General features: G+C 40.3%; 2 protein-coding genes across 6 annotated transcripts; one reads left to right on the forward strand and one right to left on the reverse strand.

The window, feature by feature from the left end:
• Nucleotides 1-44: 44 nt before the first annotated feature.
• Nucleotides 45-12,715, reverse strand: fpgs (folylpolyglutamate synthase). 4 transcript variants are annotated; one of them, XM_084686930.1, is made up of 15 exons: nt 12,273-12,715; nt 8,527-8,655; nt 7,520-7,573; nt 7,350-7,414; nt 7,059-7,173; nt 6,562-6,639; nt 5,632-5,693; nt 4,720-4,822; nt 4,393-4,470; nt 3,597-3,741; nt 3,257-3,340; nt 2,512-2,662; nt 1,831-1,906; nt 1,423-1,489; nt 45-1,130 (listed from the first exon to the last, which is right to left on the reverse strand). In XM_084686930.1, the coding sequence occupies exons 1-15, from the start codon at nt 12,339-12,341 to the stop codon at nt 754-756; spliced, it is 1,653 nt and encodes a 550-aa protein (XP_084543056.1). In that variant the 5' UTR covers nt 12,342-12,715; the 3' UTR covers nt 45-753. The 4 variants fall into 4 exon arrangements, with proteins under 4 accessions (XP_084543056.1, XP_084543055.1, XP_084543054.1 ...); XM_084686929.1 differs by lacking the exon at nt 12,273-12,715 and adding an exon at nt 9,964-10,188 and having other exon boundaries at nt 3,257-3,337; XM_084686928.1 differs by lacking the exon at nt 12,273-12,715 and adding an exon at nt 9,964-10,186.
• LOC146236308 (green-sensitive opsin-2-like) lies at nt 9,190-20,590 on the forward strand. Of its 2 annotated transcripts, XM_084686933.1 has the most exons (6): nt 9,190-9,332; nt 17,271-17,444; nt 17,601-17,769; nt 18,664-18,829; nt 19,033-19,272; nt 19,423-20,590. In XM_084686933.1, exons 2-6 carry the CDS (start codon nt 17,333-17,335, stop codon nt 19,525-19,527), a joined length of 792 nt encoding a protein of 263 aa, XP_084543059.1. In that variant the 5' UTR covers nt 9,190-9,332; nt 17,271-17,332; the 3' UTR covers nt 19,528-20,590. The 2 variants fall into 2 exon arrangements, with proteins under 2 accessions (XP_084543059.1, XP_084543058.1); XM_084686932.1 differs by lacking the exon at nt 9,190-9,332 and having other exon boundaries at nt 16,623-17,444.
• Nucleotides 20,591-20,917: the final 327 nt, after the last annotated feature.

Below are 20,917 nucleotides of genomic sequence, written 5' to 3' on the forward strand. Positions count from 1 at the left end.
ACCATAAATGTGAATGACTTTGAACACAATTCTTCAACAAATAGTAAATATAAATTTTATATTTATTGCACAGACATACAAAAAATATATATATATATATTAAGACAGTATACAAGATGACAAGCTACGATTAATTCTTGATTTGTTTCTGACTGACAAATCTTTTGACGCAGTGACATTTCTAAAGCAACAAAAACTTTGTGTTACAATACAAGACGCTCACATCCCATTCTTAAACTGTCAATTTAACATGGTATTCATACTAATGCCAAGTGTGAATAAGTCATGTTAAACATAAATACTAACTATGCCTTCTTACAGCTCAAGAAAGTATGTACAGCCGTGTCATGGACAAAGCACTTAAGAAAATAATTAACATTTATCAGATCAGTAAAACTGAAGTATTTTACTAACAGAGCTATTTCTAAGCCAGTGTTAAGTTTTTGGCTTCAAGTACAGTGAGGCTTAATTTTTGCAATACACAAAAGGCAGCTGTGTGTTTCTGTCTAAAACATTTGGCATCAAGTTGTACTTGCCAGGTCATATATTCATATTAAACAACTTATCTGCCGTGTCTATTAAATTAGATACTTTAACCAAATTAAACCCACCAATGATGCCACTAACCCCTACCATACACCCCATCTAAACATTTTACTTTATAGGCATAGATTCTGCTTTTTCACATGGAACAAGCCAAGAGGTATGCAACTACTTGTACACAATCCACAAACTTAAACCTCAAATTGTGTTTTACAAAGCAAAAGTAGGGTCAAGGTGTTTCAGCACCCCTCCTACAAGATGGAGGCTGCCTGTGACAAGGACGTGAATCCCAGTGGCCTCTCGTAAGGGGGATGCTTTTGCTGTGATGCTGTCCTTGACTGGTACGGTTATTTTGGCCGAGTCTGCCAGGACAGAGTCCCTTCCCTGGCAGATCCACTGGAGGGCACTAAGGATGCAGGGGAAAACAAGGGTGTCGCTCTTGTGTTTGGCCATCAGGGGGAGATGGTCATGGATGAGCCCCGCAGCATTCAGCCCCTCCTCCTGGCCGGTATGCAGACGCCAGCTCTGCTGGTTGTCCAAACAGCGGGTCAGCATGTTCTCCACAGATACATTAAAGTTCTGTTGGTCTGGGGGAGTAAAGGTCTAAGTATGAGAGAGGGACAAATCTCCACCATGCTGACAACATAGCATCAAAAATGATAGTTTAGTAGTAGTTACATCTCTTAAAGCTCAGATCTTCAACATATACCATGAGAAAATATGTTTTTATGTATGGTGAACAACATTTATTTTGTTCCATTTGTACCAGTTCATAGTGCAATGTAAAAATTACTTTGAAATGATCACAGCACATCTTTAAATGAATGCCTCCATATAACTATGCAGTATGCACCCAATTGTAGACAACGGTAGCCTTACCTGCATTACATGATGCTGTGGCTTCAGTGATGTTCGGGCAGAACACAGCTAAGTCAAAATGACAAGGCTATAGGGGGGTGGGGGGGGGGGGGGGTGGAAAGAACACTTGTTTGCAAAAAGATGAGTTCAATATGGATATTTTGTGGAGCTGGTTTGTATAGGTCAACCACAACTACATATTTTTTGCTTTGCAAAAAGATTACAGCTGCAACCTAACCAAATCTGGCAAAAGTACATTGAAAATGTACTGTAATCGGAAAGAGATGGATCAGGATCACTCCAATCTATTCATATTGCTCTCCTTGAAATTATTTGAGGTTTGTTTGATTTGTAGTGTGCCCCTTTCGGTTTATACAAGATGACCTAATTCAAGCAAACCACAAGTATTGGCACACATTGTTCACTCACCACCAACAGTTTCAGCATGGCTGCACAGTCTCTCTCCCCCGTAGCGTTGAAAAGAAGCACTCGGACCACAGGTCCACTGTGTGGGTACAAGGCATGGGAGTTCAAGGTCAAGTCAGTGTATTGGATTTGAACTCAGTTAGCATTGTTTCATAGCCTGACGTTGTCATACTCATAATTCTAGTCAGAATATGAGTCTGAAAACTCTCCGTTGGGCTGTTACTACGGGGCGTGTTTCAACCGAACTCGTAAAACAAATGCCTCTACGCTCAATTGGATAGACCTACAACCAATCAGAGCAACGTAATATGTTGTTTGTTGAAAACGAATTCAACCCAAGGGCTCTTTCGTGACGTTGTTGATTACATTACTGTTAATCATCTGTCCATCATCGTATAAAGCCCGCCCTGGCAATTTCATTGGTCCGCCCAGATCCTGGTTTTATGTAGTTGTTCCCAATACGAGACCGGCCAGACCAAACTTCCCGACCAAATTATTTTGTGGGCGGGGAGAAGTTGGGCTGGCAGCCAGGCTAATTGTTTCAGTGTCCATGAAAGAAATTGAGACTGCAAACAGAATACTACAAACCTAACTACAGAGTAATTAAAACTGCTACTGTGCACAGTTATGTATTCGTATAAACATGACATCTTACTGAAAACATTTCCAAATCTCCATGCTCACCCTGCCCCCTTCTCATGCTGAGCAGCAGCATGGTTGAACCAGTGGACGCATGCCTGCATGCTGCGCATGGTGTGGGCTCCATCCAGGAAGTAGGTGACAGGGCCGTGCTCCAGGGTCTGTGTGCGGCCAGGCCACTCTGTGTCTGCTAGTCCTGTGGACCAGAGAAGTGGAGCGATGAAGGGAGGGCAAGAAAGTGTTTTAATGAGCCAAAAGAAAGCACCATCCTGTAGTACCTACACCAATTACAATTACTGATTTGCTTTGTTGGGATCACAATGTAATTACATTAGACTACACTTCATGTATTGCTTATTGTGGCCAGTGATTGACTGATGATTGGCTAGACAATAGTAATTTCATAGCAAGAATAATATGTTATTTACAAAGAGCTAGTCTAATTATTCTCCATGACTATAGAGGTGCTCTATGACAATGCAATGAGCATTGCATAAACATGCAAGCAGTCAAATCAATAGACAAGTGATTTAAGTTTCTGGCCCATTATAATATTAGTTTTAAAGTACGTTAAAAGCTGAATCTTACACAACCTTCTGCTGCAGGGCGTAACAGCTTAGTGTCTGTATTCATACCACCACTGTTAAACATGAGTGGTAGGAAGGAGTTTGACCACTAACACACAAACGTCATTTATTGGCACATCAACATTTGGATACTGGGGTTCACGTTTTGTTTACGTAAAGGTTCGTTACAAAAGAGGGTTTAAGAGTTATTCATCATGACTCACCCTTTGCCATGATTGGGCTTAATTGGAAGGCTGAGGCCAAGGGAACAGTTGTGGTTTCCCTTGTTAGGGATGGGAGGCCATCTTCTGTGGGTGGACAAACAGTTAGGTTGTGAATAAAGATTGAATGCAACCGACTGAATGATTTGAGTACTATACGATTTAATTAATACACAATGTTGGTCATAATCAGACTACAACTAGGATTTGAAAAGATGAAGGAAGTAACTCAAACATGCAAAAGGAACCCAAAAATACCAAAACACTAAAAAAAAGCAGGTGTACACTTTTTGAATCTGACACACACACACACACACACACACACACACACACACACACACACCGGACAAGCAGCGTCTCTGTAACCAGGTGTGGCTAAGCTGCAGGGCCAGGGAGGCATTGGAGCACTGATGCTGCCCAGCCAGGCCAAGATGCAGGGTGGCCTCTGCTCTGTACTCATTCAGTTCTGGGCACATCGACAGCGGACACTGGGAAACACACCAAACAGAGGAGGGACAAGACCCAGAGTAAGGAAATAGATGTTTGCAATTCTATGTTTCTAGTATTGCTGGTGATCTGATTGTTTTCCCTTTTATTGGGATTGATTAATGACATTATAAATATGTTTGTTAGATCAGGCTAACCATATATGTTTTAGCAATGTTTTCACAATCTGCATAAATCGAAGGCTCCAACACAATTTGATTCATATGACTTGAACACCAGAAATGTATACTTTCTACATATTAATTCAGTGAGCTTCAAATACAGCCTCAACATGGAACAAGCCTCCAACCCAGAGGGTATAAAGGCCTCTATAAACTTCAGTTTTGTACAAGTACGTCTGCTTTCATTAGTCATATACTCCACTATTTAAAAGCTATATCCATTAGGAGGCAGGTTAGAGACAAAAATGACATTTGAATGTGACAAGAGGAAGATTGAAAGCTCAAGTCCTTACTGTGAGGTTTATTACTGCCTTAAGAGAGGTTGACCAAGGTGAGAAGGCAATATTTAACTTCTCATCAACATTTAATTTCCATGGCATTTCCAGGACCAGATACATCCATTTTTACATTCTCTGTCTAACAATGTCTAACTGTATCTTGTGCTTTGTCAATTTATGAAAAGTCTCTCACCCCAATCTCCACAGCACGCTCTTTTAAAACCGTCATAGGCCCTTCAGGCTGCTTCACAGTGAAGGCTGGAATCCCTGGCTGGGGGAACGTCCAGAGAACCATTTGATTAATGACACGTTTCTGTAGTTTGATTGCAACTTTTTCTGCTGTGTGCTATCAATACTGTTGGATATTATTGCTTTGTATGCAGTTACAGGAGAACATGGAGGTCACACAAATCAAATGGTCAAAAAGTGTGAAAGAACAAAATGTAAGGTACCACAAAATACACACAGAAACGGAATGATGAATACTCTGAAAAAGTTATCTTTCTAACATCGCAATAACCTTGAAGATGCCCCCTTTCTGCCAGGCAATCTTCTCAATGGTATCCCCCAATATCTGGGTATGATCAATACCCAAAGATGAGATGCCACACACCCATGGTCTCCTGTGGGGGGGAGGGTCTGTTAGTATTCTTTCTCACCCTCTCCAGATATCACTAGGAATACAATATTTCCAGTTAAGGACAAAAGAAATATGACAAACAACACTCATGTATAAGACTTTCATGACTTGCTGCAATTTCTGTTGCACAAATGTAAATACTGTTCAGCAAATGTCATCAGTTTATATTCTGATCGACTACCGTTTTGCCACAGTCCATGCTGCCATTGCTCAACATAGTGAGCAAGTTCTACATTAGCAATGTTAAGTTAACTTCCAGAGTAACCTTCCCTAAATTCAATTTCAGAACAGCTGTTTAATTTACTTAAAGGGAGTACAAATTAGGAGCACATAATGGACCTCACAGTTACAGATTCCTCACAGGTCAGGCTATATTTGGAACCATATTACAGCAACTTACCTTAAGTCCCTGTTGGTATTAAGTTAGCTGTAGTCTAACATGTTGTCTTAAATATAAGCTAAATTACTTTTAAATTGTTTTAGCAGCATCTCAGGTGTATGGATAAATAGATGGTGTTGCATGAGAGTGTGAGAAATGGCTGAAATGAGTGAGTCTTGTGGCGAATGAGAGAGACTTGAGAGCCCTGCAACTTTGTGTGTTGTTTATTCAAGTAGGCCTACAAATAAATAGGCCTCTCCATGTGGTCATTTTATGTAAACTATTTATTCATAGAATTTACAAAAAATGTGCCATATCACGATATGTATGTCATCGTTATCGGGATATAAAAGGATCTTTATCAGAGGATATGAGATTTTGGTCACATCGCACAGCCATATTTGGCATTTTACCTGATTATGTTTGTGCAGTCATAGGCTCCACCGATCCCAACTTCAAGCAAAGCTAAATCCACCTAGACAAAAAGAGGAAAAGTATCATCTTACTAATGCACAATTCATGGCAAAATATTCACCTGTAACAATCTTCTTTCCAATTGCAAGGTGACCAAGAGGTTGTCACTGTTTTTGAGTCTAAAACCAAACATACTTAGACTGACAGGATCACTGGAACTAGGGGTTGTAAGGATGGCTCAACGAGTAGGTGTTAATTTACTAGCTACAGATTGATTAACAATCAATCAAAGCATTGTACTGTATTGTGTTATAATTAGACCAACATTGAAAAGCTACAATGCAGGTAGTACTTTTGAGCCATGTGGTGGCATTGGTCAAATATATTCAATTTCCGAATGAACGGCACAGTTGAACTGTCATAACGAGCAACTATTGTGCAGCCACAAGCTGAAATCTGTCTCATATTTGCTTTTGTGAAATGTTTACTCAAAATGCTTTCATGCGTTTTGGGAATACATCAAGGTGTTACCTTAATCTCCATTTTACATACGTTGTAAAATGGAATAAATGTTGTTTGTACGTTCATACAAAAAGCTTTTTTATAAATTCCAGTTGGAATGGGGTTAGGTACTTGGATAGAAGTTTGGACAAGGAACCTGCAAACTTGATTAAACTCTGCAACTTTAAATTAAGGAATCCAGAAGAGAAAATAAGGTTTAGAACAATACTATGTGGAGAGCTTAAAGATGACTTTAGACTACATTATGAGGATGAGTAGAGTGCAAGGAAAACAAACCAACCAACCGTATAGAGTTGGAAGTCAAGGGTGGACACTTTCCTATTGCCTTTAAGTTCTTACTGCCTATATAAAACTAAGGGTAACCAGTTTGCATCCAAATGTAAGGATGATACATGAACATGACCTACCTTCTCCTGCAGGAAGATGTGAAAGGCCAGGATGGTGAGGAAGCGAAAATAGGCAGGCATCGTCTGCCCGTTACCATCCTGTGAGGGGTAGAAGTACAGGGCACTGTTAGCTGCAGCAAATTATTAAATTGGACAAAGTGTGCAGTCACATGATGTGCATGCACTGGTCAGTATGAAACGAGAGGTCCCACATTATCTCAATTAACTTTAGTTTGTGGCTGTGGGATCCAGCTATCCTTTAAAATAGCTTAAAAAGTTATTTGAATGAAAGCCACTGATAATGGTACATGAACCGAGACATAGTTTGTAATGTTTACAAAAGTTGTTTGGCTAATGATGCTATGCTGTGCGTCCTATGTAACTTAAGGTCGCTTTTCAATCTTTCTTTTCGCTATTCCTATGGTTTTGAAAGTCAAATTAATTTCACTATGCATCATTGGGGAATTTCTTATAACATTTAAAAAGTGTGTACCACTGGGACATTTTTCCAGGCCTACCTTTGTTTCATCCAATCGCCCATAAACCTGCCAGAAGTATTTGGTGAAGAGCTCTTTGCTGATGGGTTGTCCATTAATTCTTATCCTCTCCCTTACTTGTACTAAATGAGGGGAACTACAGGGAGATGCATACAATCTTAACCAGAATCTTTTCAAAATATTTTTTTCTCTTTCTATGTCTTTCATGACAGAAACTCTCTGGGGAAATGGAAAATGGCATTGCAATGGCAAACGACTACAACTACACATTGTATGATGAGTCATTGTTATTTGATACTGATTTAGACATACCTATAAAATCCAGTCCGAAAGCCGTAGCCCCTCAATATCTTCTCTGTGAAAGCGCACGTTGATCCCTGATTATACAAGAACAGTGGTTATATACATACACACACAAATACACAGCACAGTTGCATGTACAATTAATATTTAGAGCAATGCACACAAACACAAAGGCTCACCTTGCCCTTGGTTCCAGTGACATGAATTATATTCAGATGGTCAAGATCCTCTACCTTTGAACCCCAAAAAAAGTTTTTTTTACTTCATTTAGTTTAAAACTATATAATAATCTATAAAGACAATACAGAATGAGTATGCTTTTTTTTTTTTTTTTTTTTTTACATTTTTCAATAGGTTTGAGGATAAGGCAAGGAATATTTACAATGTGCCACCTAAGTTGGGCGATATTACCTTTTTACATTTATTATTTTTTCTTACAAACAAAATGCAAAAAGACAAAGGAATTATTCAATTACATTTTAACAATAAAAATGCCTAACAAGTAAACAACCAAAGATTAAAAGACCCCCACACCCACGTTGAAGTGCTAACAGCACATTGCTGCAGTGTGGAATCCACATAACGAATAGCTGGATATGTGAATGCCCAGTTATCCTTTATACCTACTCAATCTCAGGGAAGCAGTGGAGGTTCCGTACCAGGCTACCCAAGTTTAACACTGTCCTAAACCATAGATTTGAAATTAATAAAATACATTTTTTGCACAGCTTTAGTGCCACCATACTTTAGTGAGAGGTTTAATTTCTCTCATACACAAAAGATATAAACAAAGGCATTGACACAGACTTACCTTGCAATTCCTTGCACATTCTAATGCACTATGCCACAGTATGCAAGTTTACATCCACAGTATCCTTAGTGCTACCTAATAACTGCAACCTCAACACACTACTTATTTATTTTACCTGTGTATTGGTCAGCGCTGCACTGCCTCTCACTGTGCCTATTGCCCGGTTTGCGCAAGCACTTAATGTAGGAACCTCGTGAAATACCCGTCTCATGTAATGTTTGAGGTCTATGTTGTTTATGTGGCACCATGGTCCTGGAGGAACGTTTTGTTTCATTGTGTACACCCGTAAATGATTGAATTGACAAATAAAAAACACTTGATAAATTGCCAGTGTGCTGGGTATGCCAGGTGGAAAGGGGATCGTCATTTACTCACCTCCAGTCCAGTCCGCTCCAGGAAGCCCCTCATGGCCTGGAGCTGGAGCTGAGGATTACCCCGCTCCCGTCGCACCTGCTCAAGTGCACTGGAATTGGTTTGTAAGGTATTGAGGGTGCACACAGCATCCTGTGGTGGAAAAATGGTATATACTGTTTAGAATTTAAATAAAACATGCATATACTGGTAAGTTTAAGTACAACTGAAGCTATTTAATCCAGCCAATATTCACTTGACATTTACAATGTCACTTAATCAATGAAAAGTTTAACTATTTTTGTAGGGCTGCAAAGGGGTGGACAATTTCCATAAATGTATTTTCAAGAAAATGGCCATCATGGTACTTCAAAATATTGTTCATTCAAGTTTTGTCCATTGTCCACATTTTTTGCACATGATATGGAAAAAAACTGGCATACAATCCCAAGTAACAGGAATCCCAAATTGCAGTCGGATTTGTTCCATAGGTCATTGAGGGCACAAAATGGCTTCAACCCTGGTCCTCAAGCACCTCCTGTCTTCCACGTTTTACATGTTTCCCTGCTCCAACACACCTGATTTAAATGGTTGTTATCTAGTTATGCAGAAGCCTGTTAATGACCCATTCCTTTGACTCGTGTGTTGCAGCAGGGAAACATCTAAAAAAAAATGCAGAGCAGGGGGTCCTTAAGGACCAGGGTTGAAGACCACTGACCTAAAGCTTGACGGACCTTCTTCAGGTAGTGACCGGTAGCTAAAGTGGGATTGGTCAAGGCCGTCTGGGGACAAGGCTTTACAAAACGTCAACTGAGTGTTGGGGCACAGAGGTAAACAATTGCAACAAAAGCCAGTTTAATTCTCATTGAGGGTGTTGTGCATCCTTTCACACATTTCACTTTTAATTAACTTATAGTCTGAATTTGAAAGGGAGAAAATCGACAACATTTATTTTCTTCCAGGTGTACACAGAATACCTCATTTTACCGTGAAAGTTAAAACATTTAGTGAAGCCTATTAAAAAGCAAACATTTAGTTAGCTCGCATGTGCATATTTCTTCTCATGTTTTAGCATTTTTTGTTTTTACTTAGTAGTGGCTTACTACTAGATTTATTACGTTACCTAACAAGTCAATTAGCTTACCTTCAAGTTTCGAAAATGAGAATCACCCAGAAAACGTACATTGATTCAACATAATTCGAGGCTGGTGTATGTTGCTTCATAAAGCTAACAAGCTAACATGTCTATTCCACAGCACATTTTGCACGTGGCATCTGGCTAAAGTTGACCATTTTAATAGGGGCAAGTCAGCTATCGTAAACTTGTCAAACTAGCAAGTTGGCTAACGAAATCTAGGTTGCGAATTAGTTAGCTTGTAGCTTGTTAGCTAGCTAGATCAGCACATTGGTTATCTCATGCCGCATACGAGCCACACGAAGTTACAAATGGGTCTATTTTACCTGATATTCCATTTTTGGAAACCGCGGAGCAGCCTTGGTACTTGAGCAGTTGAAAGACAATGTCAACTTTGATGTCCAGCACTTGTGCTTGAACAGCGCAAATACGGAGCTCCACTCCCGCACGCGGGAGAAGCGTACCATCGTGGGGTTTGAGTAAATTGCATGCAGGAAGCCTTAACCAAATTTGGGTGCGTCCCTTTTTTTACTACATTATGCAGTATGGGAAGCCACCCTCAATGTGTAATATAATTTCCGGTTGATTTTCCTATCTTTTCAAAATAAAGGTCATGTCACAAACTGTAGGCTACTTTGTAGTGCACAACACCCATCATGCAGTCGGTGATTAAAATGTCGGTGAGACACACCGAAAAATAAAAGGCACACAGTGCCCGTGATGAAGTAGGTGACATACAGATTCCTGGAATTATAAATAGGGCACAGTGCCCGTGAAGCTATCTGTGACGGCTATACAGTGAAAAGGGGCTCCAGTGAGTGTATTGAGTTAATCCAGTATTTTATTGATTCCAAAATTTAAGCACAGTAATATTCAGTTGTAACATCTTATAATGGCCGGGTTTCCCACATTCGTTAAGAAGCTCTTAACGCTAAGATCTTAGAACAATCCTAAGAAGCTCTTAGCGTTAAGAGCTTCTTAACGAATCTGGAAAACCCGGCCAATGTCTGTCAAGGAAACAAAATATACTAAGATCAATGCACTCCATTCAAAAAGGGTCAAACAACAAACAATCAAGTACCCATCTTCAAGGAATAAACTGTAACTCAAATTGGTATCCTCATAACTAAACCTATAAACCATGCTCACATCTCAGTGAATGCAAATTAGTGGATCTGTGTCGGATCTAAGAGGTGGCAGCTGCCACCCCAATAAAAAATACTGCCACCCCAATCTTCCCATGGATTTTGTTGTTGTTGTAAATTACAGAACATTTCAATAAATGATATTAATGTTAGCCTACTGTTTAATTTAAAATACGTTATAGCCTATATTTACCATAGGGAGTACTGTACCCCCCTACTTGGGTTATGATTAGCCTCCAGGAGGCCACCCAACAACTTACTTCTGCCACCCCGAATGAAAATCTCTAGATCCCCCTCTGGAGTGGATACATCTGCAGCTTGTGGAAGCAGAGAGGCAAAAGGACAGACTAAAGTGTAGCTCAGTTGGTAGAGAAGTCTGACTGGTGTGTCTGGCTGATCCATTAGCAGGGGACTTAACTATATTTTTCCTTCAGGATGTTGTGGCACCTCAGGAGAATTCTAGATAAGTCATTAAAATTGATGCACAACATACTGTTTTATTGTTCATTTAAAGGCCCACACTTGTTGCATCCTGTCAAATTCTAAAAAGCATCACTGTTCTCCAACCCTTGATCAAATTGCTGCCAAATCCTCCAATCCGATGCAGCCCAGGTAATCCCTCTTTATACCTGGACCAGAATAGGACTTCCCCACCATGCCGTTCCCACCATGTATTTCCCCTACCAGAGAAACACACCAAGAGAAACGCACAAATTATTATTTTTTTTTCAATCACCTCTTTGATTGATCAAAGGAGCAGAACCAAATAATCCCAATGGCAAATACATTTGAAACCTTGTGTACGACCTGTATGATTTAGGGTACCTTTGTTTTAATCTTAGTCCAATCCTGATACTGGATTCAAAATTAAAGAATAGGTTTATCAAATCAATGTATTATTCCTTATTTAAAACACGTCACGTGATTTGATACGAAGACCAGGCCCCCAAAATAAAATAATTCAATATCGAAGGTTATTGCCTGTGGTCGACACAAGGGGGCGTCAAATTATCGGTAATTATTCTGTAATTATATCGGACATCATTCAGTCGTCTCGTGACACCTGTGCACACGAGAAGTTCTTTCACACACCGACCATGTGGTGTTTCTTCTTCCGTGCTCCACAGTAGTGAAATAATCTTGTCGTTCAGCAACGCAGCATTCCGTCACTACCGACGAGGTCTTAAAAGCGCACCTCTTTAAATGCCATCTGTACAAAATACTTACAGCTGCACTTATCGGTAGCCTAGAAGACTTGTGTAACTGCCGCTGCTACTTTTTGCTTGTGGGTTTGTATTTAAGTCTCTGCTTAATTATTACAATTAACTGTAAATATACTCTACTACATCCCATTGATGCTTTGACAGCCGTAATTTCCGTCATTTATTATTACGTAGGCCTACAACCAAAGACAACAGGTGCATTCGACATGGACTGACTTCATGTAGCCTACAGGGGTACTCAATTAATAACTCAAAAGGTCCACTCACCAAATTTCCATTCAGTCGAGGGTCCCGAACGGACCATGGTTTACTTTTCTGGCCCTTATTGACTCCCATTCAAAATTGACTTTTGAACGTTTAGGCACAGTGCCCGTGCCCCTTGGCAAATTTCTCCCGAAGAACAGTTCTGGGGGTACTTTTGTTCAGTGTCTAGCCTATCCTTTGTGTCATATAGTGACGTTTCACGTTAGCTCTACCACTTTTGACAAGAGCAACCGTCTCATTGCAGATTAAACACATCGGTTTTGTGCTCCCCACAGGCAACACAAATGCGTTCTTGTCAGTCCATTCTGTCTGAAATTTGCGATTTTTCAGAATCAACTTTTCGCTGGGTTTTGTCACGCCATTATTTTTGCTAAGGAAGAACAGGTAGCCTGTGTAGATACCGTTAGCAAATCGATTAGCCTGCGTTGTTGCGAATGACAATCTGCGTGACCCAGAGGTTGCGGCCAACGTTGAGTGAGTGAGTTGTCATGGTGATTGCTATTACAGCTTTGACACATGTTTTGTAATTATTCTGACACCTTCAGTTTGGCCAATGCTCAAATCCGGACCAAACAGTTTAATTGAATTAAAAATGTGTTGAAGAAAGTGTTCTAGTCCGCCTCTTAACTAACGGAAAGACTAAGTTTAATTGTAAATAAAGTAAAGTAAGCAAACAGCCGCAGTCCTAAACCATAGAACGCAACGCACCTTATGTCATTAACCTTTAACAACGCAATCAAACTGGAGAGTAGGCTAACCAAAACAACTGTGACACGTAGTTGTATTACACCTCTTTTGTATTGAATGGGTCACATGTAGTAGGGCATTCCGGTGTTGTGCGACCCAATGCATGACTCTGGATAGGCATCCCTCGCGGGAGCGCGCGCAAACCACTCAGAATCAGAGGGAAAGATTTCGTCTTCATATCTCAACCAAACGAAGGGGAGACAGAAGTCTCACATTATAATTTCTTTGTTCTAGAATTCAAGAGAAGGATGTCGGTTATCTGTGTATATATCAGATCCTATTTTCAACACAAAATCCTTAAAATTCGTCATTCAAACCGTATAGTAACGAACGCGAACCAACATTCTTGCTCCACGACATAGCATTCTGCGGAAATATAGCCCTACCCCAGCCATGATTACCAAAGGAAATGTATTTTGTGTAGCAGATTCAAAGTATTGAACATGGCTCTTTATACTAATGTATAGGTTCAAAGGCATGCGATTTTAATGCAGTTAGCCTGCGCGTGTGGGTTACTCAGACAGGTCGAAAACAACAGCCTTCTAATCCAGAATAGGATATCAGATGTCCTGAAAAGGGATTAAAGGTTCACATGCCTATAGCCTACAAAAGAGAAGGGTACTAAAAACGATGTATCAACATCAAAATAAATGTTCTCACCATAAAATCCCTTTTTAAGATAGGATATATAACTCTTTTTGTTAAATTCAATGAAATAAATGAAAAAATAAAACAATAATCCCCCACCTACCGTGGATTATTTTGTTTTCAGACCTGTCCAATTTATACATACACATGTATTGGTATTACATTTATGCTATCAAATGTAGGCCTACATAATGCTAGCCTGACGTTGTCATACTCTTAATTCTAGTCAGAATATGAGTCTGAGAACTCTCCGTTAGGCTTTGATTATAGGGCGTATTTCAAAAGAGCCTGGAAAACAAATGCCTTTCGCTCAATTGGATAGACCTACAACCAATCAGAGCAACATAATATGTTATTTGTTCAAAACGAATTCAATTTAAGCGCTCTTTTGTGACGTGGGTGATTACGTTAATGTTGATCATCTTTCCATCATCATATAAAGCCCGCCCTGGCAATTTCATTGGTACGCCCAGATTCTGGTTTTCTGTAGTTGTTCCCCAATACGAGATCCTCCAGACCCAACTTCCCGACCAAATTTTTTTGTGGGCGGGGAGAAGTTGGGCTGGCAGCCAGGCTAATGCTGGAATAGAAGGGAAGAAATATATGCGAGGGAGAGCATATCATGGCAGGCCTTGTTTTCCATTGGATGTAAGTGCAATGCACTTGCTAACCCTGACTAAGAAAATGTAACATGCCAAAAATGACAATCTCATACTAGTCCCTGCAGTGTACAGTAAGAATCATTTGATGCTGGGATATACAGAACTGCCTTGACATGAAGTACTTTGTGAAGATTTACCACAATAAACTAGCCTGGCTGGCAGCCCAATTTAGCCCCGCCCACAAAAAAATTTGGTCGGGAAGTTGGGTCTGGGTTTGCCTGGCTCTGCCCTCCTACGTACTTCCGCTCAATGTAGATTTTGCTTCTGTACTAGGTCTGGGATTTCAGTGCATCAGTCGGTTTTCAGAAGAAAAATAATTGTAGGTCCAATCAGCGAACAGAGGGAGTGGCTGAGGATGATGACGTTGATGTTGTCCATTAGTTTGAGTTGTTGTTCAGTAATGGCGGCAGAGAAAGATGCGAGCGAAGCTATTCTGTGCTTGTGGCAACGCTGCTGAATATCCGTAAGTTAAAGCCGGAGCAAGAACAATCCTTGCTGAATTGTGTTGGTGGTCATGATGTTGTGGCCCTCCTCCCTACGGGGTTCGAGAAAAGTTTGATTTTCGAGCTAATGGTGAAGGAGTTGGCTAAGGCGAACGCTAGTAATTGGTTACGGCAGATCAGAGTGGCTCTGGGCAGATCCAATAGTTTTAAACTTCAACAGAGTACCCGCCCCTGGTCCTTCAACAGAGGACCAACCTAGGTCTGGGTCTCTAGTTTTGGAAAAAAATGTGTGTTCACAAAGTATGAACAGGAGCTGTTCGGAACAATCAAATTGTCAGGGCGGGCTTCATACGATGATGGACAGATGATCAACAGTAACGTAATCAACCACATCATCAAAGAGCGATTGGGTTGAATTAGTTTTCAACAAACAACATACTACATTGCTCTGATATATCGAAATGAGCGAAGAGGCATTTTTTTAGAGTTCTATTGAAACAAGCTTCATACTCACAGCCCAACGGAGAGGTATATCAGACTCATATTCTGACTAGAATTATGAGTATGACAAGTCAGGCTAACAATAAACATTAGTAATGAAGAAAATAACACCAGTGGCGGTTCTAGACTAATTTTACTGGGGGGGGCCAAGGGGGGAGGGGGGGGCAGTGTTTAATCAGAGGGGCACATTAAATAGCAGAAACAAATGATATATAAACATTAAATACTTTAATTTGGCTTTACATTAAAATCATACAAATGGCTCTGGCCCTCCCTTTTCCAGCTCTCTCAATACCTTGATATGTTTACATTGAGTAGACGCTCTTATCCAGGGCGACTTACAGTAAGTACAGGGACATTTCCCAGAGGCAAGTGCCTTGCCCAAGGACACAACATCATTTGGCACGACCGGGAATCATACTGGCAACCTTCTGATTACTAGCCTGGTTCCCTAACCGCTCAGCCACCTGACTCCCTTTTTCTCTACCTTTTTTATTTACTGGGGCAAAAAAGGCTGCAATGTCCCTTCCTCATTTCATGATGACTACTAAAAGATGAAAAACATGTAAAAAATGTTTTTATTCAATCAGCTCAGGGGGGGGGATTTACGCAAACGACCCATCCCTAGTCACATCACATGACTGCGTCACATGAATAAAAATACATTGTTGTTTTCTAAAGCCTCTGTTTTCACAGTCCACACTAAACGTAGGCCTATTAGTGTGGACACCACAGAGAAAATACAATGTTTAATTTTCAAGCTCATGCGGGCATGACAGCACAGGTGTCACTAATCACTGTGCTTAATTAGTCAGTTATCCTTGTTCTTGGTACTTCCGTTAAGGTTACTTGGATGCCAGGTGAAATGGAATAAGCCTTACATTTCCAAATCCTGTTGAAAACCCTTTAACGTTTTAAGTTGGAAAAAATCCTTTAATGTATAAAGAGTGACAGGAGAAGGTGGAGTGACGTAGAAGCAAACTATTTAACCACTTACCTAATAAGCTTATGGCGCACTACAGCACCTTTTTGGTGTTCAAATCTCTTAATTAACAGTACAGTGGATGGCTAATGAATGGAATAGAACTAGGTCAGAGGAAACTTTACCTTAACTGCCCTCTGGCAGATTTTCAGAAAAAAATGTACTTTGCTCATACTGTCTTCATTCCAGATGTGATTTTTTTAGTGACAAATTGAAATGTCTTTTTCTGCAGGTGCAGCAAGCCAAAGTTACATTTTGGAAAGAAAAACACCATCAATGTACATTTTACAGAGTGCTGTAATTGCAAATAGCAAGATTGTTGTGGCAGACAGGTAATTGATTTCTGTGCATTGAGTCCATCTGGTCCGGACCTGCCACACAGGGCCAAAGGTATTTGAAGCCTGTAGCCAGAGGGGCTTTCTGCTCGGTTGATCTTGACTGATTCATGATTGTCTTGTCTCTGTTTGAGTGTTTGATACATTTTGTGTTAAAGTGGCAGCATTTTTTAACTGGAATCGTTTAGCAGATGGGTTTGTCCAAATACACTAAACGGGTCTTGAAGGGTTTGACCATCTGACTTTAAAACTAGTGCTTGGCTAATTTATAAATCCTTTCTTAGCATTGGTGTCTATCCGGTGTTAAGCACAATTAAAGACTAGACATTTCACGCCTAACTTTGTTACAATCCCCTGGTAATCTTATTTAGACAATTGGTGCAGGCTTCCAAAGGGTATAAAAGCCACGACCAAGACAAAACTGACTGTGGAGTTGATTAACACCATTGTCCTTAGACAGCAAGTTCCCTGTCAGAGCAGACCTTAGTGACTGAAGATGAACGGCACGGAGGGCAACAATTTCTACATCCCCATGTCCAACCGGACTGGGCTTGTCAGGAATCCTTATGAGTACACACAGTATTACTTGGCAGACCCATGGCAATTCAAATTGCTTGCCGTCTACATGTTTTTCTTGATCTGTTTTGGCTTTCCTATCAACGGTCTGACACTGCTGGTTACAGCTCAGCACAAGAAGCTCCGGCAACCTCTCAACTTCATCCTGGTCAACTTGGCTGTGGCTGGAATGATCATGGTCCTCTTTGGGTTCACCATCACCATCACATCTGCTCTTAATGGTTACTTTGTCGCTGGGCCACTGGGCTGTGCCATTGAGGGCTTCATGGCTACCCTTGGAGGTAAGAAAAACTGTATATGAGGCTATACATTCTTCTATTGCTTACTCACCATGCTACCGTGTTACGTTTCTTGACTTGACAAACCTGCAATTTACATGATTTTATCATTTGAGATTTTAAACACAATTTAATCATTATATTCCTTTTCAATTCTAGGTGAAGTTGCCTTGTGGTCATTAGTAGTCCTGGCCATTGAGAGATATATTGTGGTTTGCAAACCCATGGGAAGCTTCAAGTTTGGATCCACCCATGCAGGAGCAGGAGTTGCTTTCACCTGGGTCATGGCAATGGCCTGTGCTGCTCCCCCACTTGTTGGCTGGTCAAGGTACAATACATAGTACTTACATAGTACTTGCGTACAAACACAGTCAATATTTGTTCACATTTTTACAAATGATCATATTAAATTTACATTTATGCATTTAGCAGACGCTTTTATCCAAAGCGACTTCCAAGAGAGAGTTTTACAAAACTGCATAGGCCACTGATCATAACAACGAGATAGCCCCAAACATTGCGGGTAGCCAAACATGAACCATACATTGTGAAAACCAAATTTGTCCCAAAGGAAAGAACAATAAGAGCATGTAGTTAGAAAGGTACAAATTACAATTAAACAGCAAGAACCTCAAAAGTGCAAAAAATGTGTACCTGTGGAAAAAAGCAAGCAACAATAATGTATTTCATGGCGAGTACAATACTTTTAAGACAATTGCAACAAACCAACAAGCTGTTGAGCGGTGGGACCACCAGACGGTTGTCAGAAGAAGACCGTTTCGGGTGGGGGTGTAAGGCTGGAGGAGAGACTTGATGTAGTCGGGTGCAGTCCCGTTCACCGCTCGGAAGGTCAATGGGATGCGTGATGGGAAGCTAGTGGAGGGAGATGAGGAGTGGGGTAACATGGGAGCATCTGGGTAGATTGAAGACCAGACGGGCTGCTGAGTTCTGAATCCTCTGGAGAGGGTGGGTTGTGCATGCTGGGAGACCGCCAAGCAGCGAGTTGCAGTAGTCCAACTTTGAGAGGACAAGTGCTTGGACTAGCAGCTGGGTGAAATGCTCAGACAGGTATCTCCTGATATCCGGATGTTGTAGAGGGTGAATCTACACGACCGGGAGACCGCAGCAATGTGGGCTGTGAGGGAGATCTCGTCATCCATGTTAACCAATAATGTACTTGGTTGGGAAATGCACTGTAAATGAAGATATATTCTCTACACAGGTACATTCCTGAGGGCCTGCAGTGTTCCTGTGGCCCTGATTATTACACGTTGGCCCCAGGTTTCAACAATGAGTCCTACGTCTTGTACATGTTCAGCTGCCACTTCATTATTCCTGTTGTCATCATTTTCTTCACTTATGGAAACCTTGTGTGCACAGTCAAGGCGGTAAGATATGTTTGGATGTTCATAACTAATAGAAATAGCTTTTTCCAGAACAGTTTTAGTACTGAAAAATGCAAGCAAGCTTCTCATTGAAACTCACTTTTGTGATTATGTTCTTAATTAGTCCAGAGAGATGAATGGAATACCAAGCTAAATTTTGATCACTCATGGAGTCCTCCTCCACTCTTATCTTTTCACAATTTCAGGCTGCAGCTTCACAGCAGGACTCAGCCTCCACCCAGAAAGCTGAGAAGGAAGTGACACGTATGTGCATCTTGATGGTGGTGGGCTTTCTTGTGGCTTGGACCCCCTATGCCAGTGTTGCTGCTTATATCTTCTTCAACAAAGGAGTTGCCTTCACTGCCCAGTCTATGGCAATCCCTGCCTTCTTTTCCAAAAGCTCAGCCTTGTTCAATCCTATTATCTATGTGCTGCTGAACAAACAGGTGCGTAGCACAAGCCAAAACTTGAAAGTAATACCTATTCCATATGGTTTACAGTTCTTTGCAGTTTTCTCATATTGCTACTGAATATTTGTAATGGCACTGTATAGTTCAGATTTATATTCTCTGTACCAATTCTCTGTTCTTTTCCAGTTCCGTAACTGTATGCTGACAACTGTAGGCATGGGCGGTATGACTGATGAGGAAACATCAGTGTCACAGAGCAAAACAGAAGTGTCTTCTGTGGCACCGGCCTAAAGATGTCCCACCTCAACAAGCAAGACAACATACAATTCATCACCTTGATTTCCAGTCTGATCTGAATATGATCTACAAAAAATACAAAAAATACAAATAAAGACATAGAAAGGCGAGAAAAAGAGAATGAGGGCTGTTTGAGATGAGACTCAACTATCTGCAATCTATATCTCTGTACCCTCATCACAGTGAAGGCAATCTCCAGAGAGGGCTTGGAGGTTTGTAATATACCATGTGGACAGCAACTACTGGATAAACAACAAGGCAATATCTAGTTAAACCCATTTTTAAAAGGCATCTGAAGAGTCAGAAAATATGCTACTAAAACTAAGAGCAAACTTTCCGCTGCTTGGTGGTAACAAATGTTTGAATGGCTGAGCATCAGACCTGCCAATAAGCTCTGATGTTTGACTCAATAACAAGAGATATTTTTGTTATTGAAAGGCAAGAATTTATTTTTGGCCTGTGTCATCATTTGCTGTATATAATTTATTTTATAAATATACAAGTTAGATTAAGTTAATTAAATGCATGCATGAAAAAAAGTCTCTTGTCTTCATTAAAACACTAAGAAGTCATCTCAGTCAACACAACTAACTCAGCATCGCTTCTTGCCTGCATTCACTTATAACCCCCCCTTCCCAATTTCACTACAGATCTCTTCACCGCTCCTAAATTCAAACAAAATCCATCTAAGAAAGTTAGCCATGGTGAAATATCACTTAACTTTAGTTAGAATATTTACTTTTTTCTTTACAGCTCACAAAACCTGCCCTTTGGGAAAAGTAATGTAAAATTGGGAATTTTTTTCAGTAGGGCCTACCACTTAATGTGTTACGGTTTTGACAATTTATATATATTATTAGTGGCATCACTATGCTAAACTTGCAGTATAAGAGAACAGCTACAGCCTCTAACATGCAATCATCCATCATTAAGAGTTGCCTATTCTATAACCTTAATTCAGACTGTTAATACCACTACTGTCAATTGGGCATTTTAGGTATCCAATAGCAAATATTTGTTATATGCTATTTTAATTTAAGTGTGTATATATCTTTACCTCTTTGTGTGTAAATAAGTATTTGTAATAACATGACCTGGCAACATGCTTCGTTGTTACTATGGTTATTTCTATGGTCACGGTCCTATTTACAAACAAAGAAAATATGCAATGGCCTGATATGGAGTTTTTATACCAACACCATATATCTGGAGACACATTAGAACAATAACATTGACTTTTCCATGCAGTACAATCTCATATGTAGGTTTAAAGATTGAATAGCAAATGTTCTGGTATTTCAGTTTGCAGTGTCCTTTGATGACTTAATAGCCTACGTTCGTATGACGTGTGTATTAGTATTTTATGGTGGATGCTGCTTTAAGG

The sequence above is a fragment of the Hypomesus nipponensis genome, chromosome 22, assembly GCF_054491055.1.
Source record: "Hypomesus nipponensis isolate SF chromosome 22, ASM5449105v1, whole genome shotgun sequence".
In the NCBI taxonomy this organism is placed as follows: domain Eukaryota; kingdom Metazoa; phylum Chordata; class Actinopteri; order Osmeriformes; family Osmeridae; genus Hypomesus; species Hypomesus nipponensis.

Coding starts and splice junctions, on each gene's coding strand:
- fpgs (XM_084686928.1), bottom strand. CDS start 10,104: ATGGTACGCTTCTCCCGCGTGCGGGAGTGGAGCTCCGTATTTGCGCTG. Junction 6,640..7,058: donor GGCGATTGGATGAAACAAAG/GTAGGCCTGGAA, acceptor TACCCCTCACAG/GATGGTAACGGGCAGACGAT. Junction 1,131..1,422: donor CACAGCATCATGTAATGCAG/GTAAGGCTACCG, acceptor TTACTCCCCCAG/ACCAACAGAACTTTAATGTA.
- LOC146236308 (XM_084686932.1), top strand. CDS start 17,084: ATGAACGGCACGGAGGGCAACAATTTCTACATCCCCATGTCCAACCGG. Junction 17,445..17,600: donor CTTCATGGCTACCCTTGGAG/GTAAGAAAAACT, acceptor TTTCAATTCTAG/GTGAAGTTGCCTTGTGGTCA. Junction 18,830..19,032: donor TTGTGTGCACAGTCAAGGCG/GTAAGATATGTT, acceptor TCACAATTTCAG/GCTGCAGCTTCACAGCAGGA.